The sequence below is a fragment of the Meleagris gallopavo genome, chromosome 30, assembly GCF_000146605.3.
Source record: "Meleagris gallopavo isolate NT-WF06-2002-E0010 breed Aviagen turkey brand Nicholas breeding stock chromosome 30, Turkey_5.1, whole genome shotgun sequence".
NCBI classification, from domain to species: Eukaryota; Metazoa; Chordata; class Aves; order Galliformes; family Phasianidae; genus Meleagris; species Meleagris gallopavo.
In genome coordinates, this window is record NC_015040.2 from 2,914,587 (window position 1) to 2,921,557 (window position 6,971).

The 6,971-nt window shown below is 63.4% G+C and overlaps 2 protein-coding genes across 3 annotated transcripts in view; both read right to left on the reverse strand.

Moving 5' to 3' along the window:
- The window catches only part of CILP2 (cartilage intermediate layer protein 2), a gene marked incomplete at its 3' end in the record, with an annotated part of 6,333 nt that extends 3,455 nt beyond the window's left edge, over positions 1-2,878 (reverse strand). Inside the window, exons 1-3 of the mRNA XM_019609964.2 lie at positions 2,060-2,878; positions 898-996; positions 10-441 (exon numbers count right to left, since the gene is read on the reverse strand). Coding sequence (XP_019465509.1) covers positions 10-441; positions 898-996; positions 2,060-2,231 — 703 coding nt within the window. The remainder of the gene's footprint in view (positions 1-9; positions 442-897; positions 997-2,059) is intronic.
- Positions 2,879-2,943: 65 nt separating this feature from the next.
- Positions 2,944-6,971, reverse strand: part of YJEFN3 (YjeF N-terminal domain containing 3) — a 6,282-nt gene continuing 2,254 nt past the window's right edge. Inside the window, exons 1-6 of one of the 2 annotated variants that reach the window (XM_019610073.2) lie at positions 5,762-5,848; positions 4,756-5,215; positions 4,365-4,475; positions 4,174-4,287; positions 3,656-3,806; positions 2,944-3,171 (exon numbers count right to left, since the gene is read on the reverse strand). In XM_019610073.2, coding sequence (XP_019465618.1) covers positions 2,960-3,171; positions 3,656-3,806; positions 4,174-4,287; positions 4,365-4,475; positions 4,756-4,833 — 666 coding nt within the window. In that variant the 5' untranslated portion in view covers positions 4,834-5,215; positions 5,762-5,848 and the 3' untranslated portion in view covers positions 2,944-2,959. Of the gene's footprint in view, positions 3,172-3,655; positions 3,807-4,173; positions 4,288-4,364; positions 4,476-4,755; positions 5,216-5,761; positions 5,871-6,971 lie in introns of those variants that run through there. The other variant, XM_010724999.3, reaches the window with a different exon arrangement.

Here is a 6,971-nt window from a genome sequence, read left to right on the forward strand (position 1 = left end):
TGGGGGGAGAGGGGGGGGCAGAGGGGGTGACTGAGTGGGGCAGGTTCATGGGAACCCTCCGCCCCGGGATCAACTCCCCGCCAGCACTTCTCCCTCGGGACGGTGCCGTCCGAGGACGATGGGCTCGGACCCCCCCGAGGTGCCGTCGGGGCCGGGGTCGGCACTCACCCAGCGGGCAGAGGAAGCGGATGTGGTAGTTGGAGCACGTCTTGCCCTGCGGCTGCTCCTTGTTGACGCACCGAAAACCCTTCTTGGGGCTGAAATGCACCACCTCGCCCACGTCCTGGGGCAGCTCCCACTCGGTGGTGCGCGCCTGGATGGCAACCGGCCGCGCGCAGACGCGTCCGCGGTAGTAGAAGCGGATGGCATCCAGGCTCTCGTAGTCGCCGTCCCCCCCGGGGTGGTCGATGTTGAACCACGACGTCCATTCAGCCCCTCCGCCTGTATGGAGCCCCCCATGAGCGCACAATCCCCGTCCCTGAGCGCACCGATGTGGCCTCGGGTGCCACCGGCGGTGGGGAAGGGGCAGGGACATCCCGGGTACGGCTCCGTGGGGACAAATGGGGGCTGCGAGGGGAAGGATGAGCAGACACAAGCAGCGGGTGCTGTGACACGGGGAGCTTGGGAGTGGCCATCACATCCCTTCTGCAAGGGGACAGTGCCATGGAAAAGCGTGATGTCCCCAGGGGGAGTGGGGTGGCACGGGGGGGGCACTGCACTGAGCAGCTTCTTCTTGTGCTACAAGCAGAAGTGTCCCTGCACTGCCCTGGCTGTGGGTCCCCCATGGTGTGGTGTCCCCAGTGGCACAGTGTCCCCAGTGGTTTGATGTCCCCTGGATCCCCATGGTGTCGTGTCCCACAGGGACTCAGGGACTGCTCTGTGATTCTGTGGTCGTACCTGCTGTGTTCAGGTCGAGTTCCTCTGGGCTGGGAGCTTTCCAGGGCTTCCCCAGTGCGTCGCTCTTGCCGGGCTCCAAGTCGTTCTCCAGTGACTCTGCTGGGGGCACAGAGTGAGAGTCCCCAACACTGGCTCACCCCATCCCCAGGGCTGTCACTGAGCCACAGACACCGATGTTGTGCTGTAAATCACATCCTTCTCCAGGCACGAGGCAGGTGGGGGGCATGGGGAAGGGCTTGGTGGCAGTGGAGCAGAGGCTACATGCTGGAAATGCTGCCCCAGGATGACGCAGGGTGTTGAGCTGCCTCACTGAGGCCACGGTATGATCAGCCCCCAGCAACCAGAGCAGACACAGCAGGAAATTGGGCTGTAGCACTGCAGCCTGGGGCTGGGTGAGCAGGAAAGCGGGTGGCACGGTGGGGATTCGCTGCCCGAGTCCCCCCCACAAGGGGTCAGCTCAGGACATCCCCTCTTGCAGGAGCTGGGTGCAGTAATTGGGATTTCAGCCATGCAATGGGCACCGAGCAGTGGGATGGAGAAACGGATCCACAGAGAGGAGCTGGGATGTGCGGGGCTGTGCGGGGATGTCTGCGGGGCCACCACCAAAGAGGAGAAATGATGGACCCAGAGCAGCCCGGGGAGGTCTGCAGTGAGCTGATAAGTGTGCCCCGTGGGTGGCTGTCACCCCAGACAGGACGTGGCCCCCAGGACCATGAGCACACGGTGGGTACCCCGTGGGGAGCATCCCTGTGCCAGCTGCAATGCCATCCCTGTCCCCATCCCCTGGGGACACGGCAGAGCCGAGTGGCAGAGCGCAGCCAAGCAGCGGGGGCTGCAGCCCCTTGTCCTGCTGGATGGGTGGATTTTCCCCCAGGTCCTGTCCTTGGCAGGGGGCACATCCCCAGCCCCCCCCAGGGAGGACGAAGCGCCCCGATGGGGCAGCACAGCCCTAAGCATCGCCGACACATCCTGCTCGCAGGAGGGACGTTCTCAGCAGCTGTCTGACATCTGGCCCCGGCAAACATCTGGCGAGCCCCGGGGCTGCCGTCCTTCCCAACACCACCCCCAACCCTCAGCCCTGCGCCGCATCACGACGGGGAGCAGGAGGGACTTTCCCAGCCGTGTCCCTGGGATGCTGCCACAAAGGCTGAGGTCTCCTTACCTGCTGCCCCGGTGCAGCGAAAGGCGGCGAGAGCCAGGAGGGCCAGCAGCAGCCGCTCCATTGCTGCCCACGCACCGCTCCACCCGCGACTGCGAGCGCGGCCGCCTCGCAGGTCTATATAGGAGGGCTTTCCCCCTCGCGCCAGCAGACAGCAGAAATCGGATCCTGGCATTCAGGGCCGTCAGCTCCGCCGCGTTTGGCCCCGTGTCAGCAGGGAAGCGGGAAGGAGCCCTCAGCCCTCCCCGTGAGCCGGCCGCGCGCTGCCACGCGCCGCTCCAACCCGGGAAACTTGAGGGCTTGTTTTGCAAAGCTGCTAAAATTGGATGCACTTGGGAATGCAGCTGGGAGGGAAGGGGAAAAAAGATGAAAAAGGCCCTTCCTCTGAGCTCATGCGGTCAGGGTTGGGGTGCCAGCGCTCCCTGGCGCTGCTGTGGATGGGCACGGCCGGTGGGCGCCCATGCTGTGACCTGGGCCACGTGTGCCGCTGTCAGCTGAGACTGTGAGCAACTCGCTGCACCCATGGCCCCCAGCACCCCCCAGGGTAGGAGGGGATCACCCAGCAAAAGGCAGAGTGGGGGCATCGCCCCAAACTGCGGCCCCGTCCCCAGGTCCCTCTGTTCCCCACATTCAGGCTCCCGGAACCGGGACTTCTGGGGTCACCCAACCCCACATCATTGTGGGGCTGCGGACGCTTTCTCCCTATCAGCTGGCACAGGTAGAGGCAGCTCCAGCACTGCCTCATCACCATCCTCACCATTAAGCAAAACCTGGGGTTGTTTAGCCCTGTACCAAAGGGCTGCACCCAAAGCGCTGCCACACCATGGGGACGACGCACCACGGATACCAATGGGACCCACAGAGCCCACCCCATGCAGACACCGAGCCAGCAGTCCCAGCACTTTATTGCGGGGCACTCAGGGCCACCACGCACTCAGTGCCCGGGTACTCAGGAGGGTTGAGCTCAAACTTCTTCTGCACGTCGTAGGGCACGAAGCGGCCGGCCACGAAGTGCTGACGGCCCAGGAAGCGGCGGGCGCATTGCTTGGGGGCCATCAGGGACACCAGCACGTCAGGGCTGATCCCACCACTGCTGCCCGCCTCCACATCCCACCCTGCAATGGCACAGAGACGTGGGGAGGGGGTCAGGTGGGGACAGGGGGTGGTGGAGGTACGAGGATGGGGCTGGTGGGATCCCCGTGGCACCCATAAGCATTGCTGCCCTGCAGCGCCCCGGTTGCGTCCTGGCACGGTGTGGGGTTGTGCTTGGTGGGAATTCACCAGCAGCTGTGCCCAGGGCTTCTGTTTGCTCCTCCAGCAGCAGGGGGGGAGTGGGGGGGTGATGGCAATTCCAGGCCTGGCCACCAGACACCCGGGTGTTTGCAAATTACATCATGTCTCAGTTCGGGGAGTTGGTTATTTGTTGGAGATGCCCTAAATGCATCCTCAGCCGTCAGCAGCACTCAGAGCAAACCGCAGGGATGCTGCCGTGCTGGGAGCTGTGGGGGTCCCAGGGCTGTCCTCACCCCTCCTACACTGGGGATGATACCTTTCCTAGGGACAGATAGGGGGAAAAAGCTACCCTGGGGATCCCCATACCTGAGGGCACATCCAGGCTGACAATGGGGATGCGGACGTGTTTTAGGGTGGCAAGGATGCCAGCACACGGCCCCCTGCCCTCACCCAGCTCCGCCTCAGCCCCCAGCACTGCATCCACCACCGCATTGTAGGCATCATTGATCAGCTGCACCTGGAGGGGGGAACACGATGGGCAGATGGGGGGTCCCCAAGCTCCCCAGACCCCCGTCCACCCACACACCCAACCCTAGAGCATGGAAACGCTGCCCATGGGGGCATCCCTTTTCCCAGCTGAATGGGATGCGCACAGCAATTGCAGAAGTTCCCCCCACCAGGCAAAGGGAGTGGGATGTAGCGCGGCCAGGACAGCGATTTGAGGTCACATTCCTCCTCCGAGGGAGTCCAACACTTCCAACAACAACAGCAGCCCCGGAGCTGTGGGCAGGGCCAGCAGCAAGCGTGGATCTCACCGCCATGGATGTTGGGGGAGATCAGCATCCCCAAAGTGCATCAGCGGGGACTGTGGGTGGGGGGCTCACCTCGGTGGGGAGGTACGAGAGGAAGGGGATGTCCATCTTCTCACACTGAGTGGTGAAGTCCCGGTACAGGGGGTCCAGGGAGCGTTTGGGGTAGAAGATGGTGGGCTCATAGTCCTGCACAGCAGAGCAGTGTTGGACCCATGGAGGAGGAGGATGGATGAGGAGGAGGAGGGGAAGGAAGAGATACCTACAAAGATGCGCAGGTGCCGTGCGCACACCAGCCCGATGGCCCCGTTCTGTGCAGGGCCGCACACCACCAGCACTGTGGGCTGCTTCCGTGGGAGGGATGGCAGAGGGAAGGCCTGGGAGAGAGGAGCGGGGCATCAGTGCATCACCCAGCCCTGGGGCAACAGGGGAAGGAGCTTGGGGGGAACCGCAGTGGGGCTGTGATGCTGGGTGGCAGCAGGTGAAAGGTGGGATGAGGCCATGCTTACAATGGGACGGGGACAGCGGTGCCCATTATGGGATGGGGAAGGTGCCTATTGTGGTTCAGGGCTCATACCCATGGTGGGACAGGGCTGGTGCCCGCAGTGGGTCGGGGCTCCCTGCCAGCCTGCTGGGAGGCGGCCGCGCTCCACATACCAGCAGCCGGCGAAGGGAGGCTCTGTTTATCCATTGACAGATTTTTTCCTGCTCACGCAGCCTGGCTCCTGCTTCCATCCAAACCTCGGAGCCCCGCGAGGCACCGCCAGTCCGCAGCCGCTGGACAGACCCCGCTCACCCAGCCCTGGCCCTGCTGCAGCGTTTGGCTGCGGCCCCGGAGCTGCGCTTCCAGCTGCCGTGTGGCTCCCAGGAATGCGCCGGGGGGAGCCCAGGGAGGGGACGATGCTGGGGGTACTGCATGGCTGGGGTGAGTGGGAGCTGTTCCCGTGTGATTCCCAGCCTCACAAGGAGGTGGAGGAAGAGGAGGAGGAGGAGGAGGAGGAGGATGCTCCCATTTATTGGGATGCTGCAATGTGGGGCCGCGCCAGCCTTGCCGACCACAGGATGCGTCGAAGATCCAACACCCAAATACTTCTGCTGCTTCAACAAAGTCTGTGCCCTGAAAGAAGGGGAGGGCAGAGAGCAGCCCAGACACCTCGAATGGAAAAGCTGAGCCGGGAGCGGAGCTTGCTGCTCTCATGAAGCACAAAGCTGCCCTTGATGCTGCACCTTCACTCAGCCACGCTGCCCTGAGCATCACTGCCTCCACTTCCTCACCCCTAGCACTGAGCAGTGCCAATGCTGGGCACCTGGGGAAGGGCTCAACTTCCCTTGCAGGGGACAAAAGGGCCCAGTTGAGCCCAATTCACCGCAGGAAAAAGCATTAACAGGATTGCAAAAAGCAGTGGCAAAAAGTAATAGAGAAGCTGCAGCCCTGGGAACGGTGGGGATGGGGAGGGCAGCGCTGTCTGCTGGGCTCTGTCCCCTCCCTGGGGCTGTGGCTGTTCCCTGGTTCTGGGGGCAAAACAATGGGATGGGATGGGATGGGATGGGATGGGATGGGATGGGATGGGATGGGATGGGATGGGATGGGATGGGGGTTGCAGAGCAGCCAGTTGTGAAGCCCCCCCCACAATGGGGTCCTCAGCCCCACCGCCTGCCTCACCTTGGTGACGGCCACGGCACAGGCGTGTCCCCAGATCTCGATCAGCTGCTGCCGCCCGAAGCGGTAATCCTCCAGCAGCTCCTTCTCGATAGCCTCCGCCTCCGCCTTGCTGCGGGGCAGCGTGCAGCCGTGAGACCCCAGCAAACCCCCCCCTCCACCCCCAGCCAAGCAGGGCACCACAGCGGGGACATCATCACCACTTCGGGGCGGGAGGTGCTCGTGGTTTGAGGGGGAGTTGGGGCAGGGTGAGCAAAGGCGGTGCAGCGCTCAGGCACGCGCAGCACGGGGTCGCGGTTGCCTTTCGTGCGAGGCACGGCCCTGGCAGCAGCCCCAGGCTGAACGATCAGGCTGTTATATAAAGCTGAACAATGCTGCGGTTGTTCATCCGCTGCCGAGCCCGGGAGCTGGCAGGGCCGGGAGCTTCGGAATTGGACAATAATTGCTCACATCTGTTGGCTCACCTGCGCCGCGGATGGGAACAACATGTGCCGTTTCCAATCTGCTGCCGTTGCTTTTGTTATTGAAGGGACAGGGAAATTTGAGCCCTGGGAGAACCGACATCGGCTCTGGGGCTGCGGGGTGAGATCCCATGGAGTGCCAGCGCTGCGCTGTGCCAGCACCTGTGGGTGCTGTGGGATGGGGGAACCCAGAGCTGCGGGGTGTGTAGTGGGTTTGCAATGGGACCGGAGCGCTGATGTTGGGTGCGTGCATCACCCACACCTTGAGTGGTCACAGCTTTGGGAGGGGATGTTGGTGTGGTGCAGCCATCCCCGGGAGCTGGATGGGGACAGGAGGGGATCCTGCTGGGCATGTGGTGCCAGGGACCTCACATCACCCAGGCTGACCCCACAGACCTTACAGCCACCCCTTGGATGTCTGGCAAGACCCCACAGGTGTGACAGGCCATGGTCATTCTGGCAGATCCCATAGACCTTGCAGACTCCATCTCCATCCACCCTGACAGATCCCATTGACCCATGCCCCTAAGGTGCTGGTTGACCCCACAGACACATAACCCCCCGGCTTCCCTCAGACCCCATAAGCCCTCAGTGCCCCGTCCGTCCCGTCCAACACATCCCATCCCGTCCTATCCTGCCCTGTTCCATCCCATTCCATCCATCCCATCCCATCTCGTCCCCAATCCTTTGGTGCCCTCTAGTGAGCCCCAGCCCGGCCCCAGCCCCACACCGCGGTGCTGTGAGCAAACTGG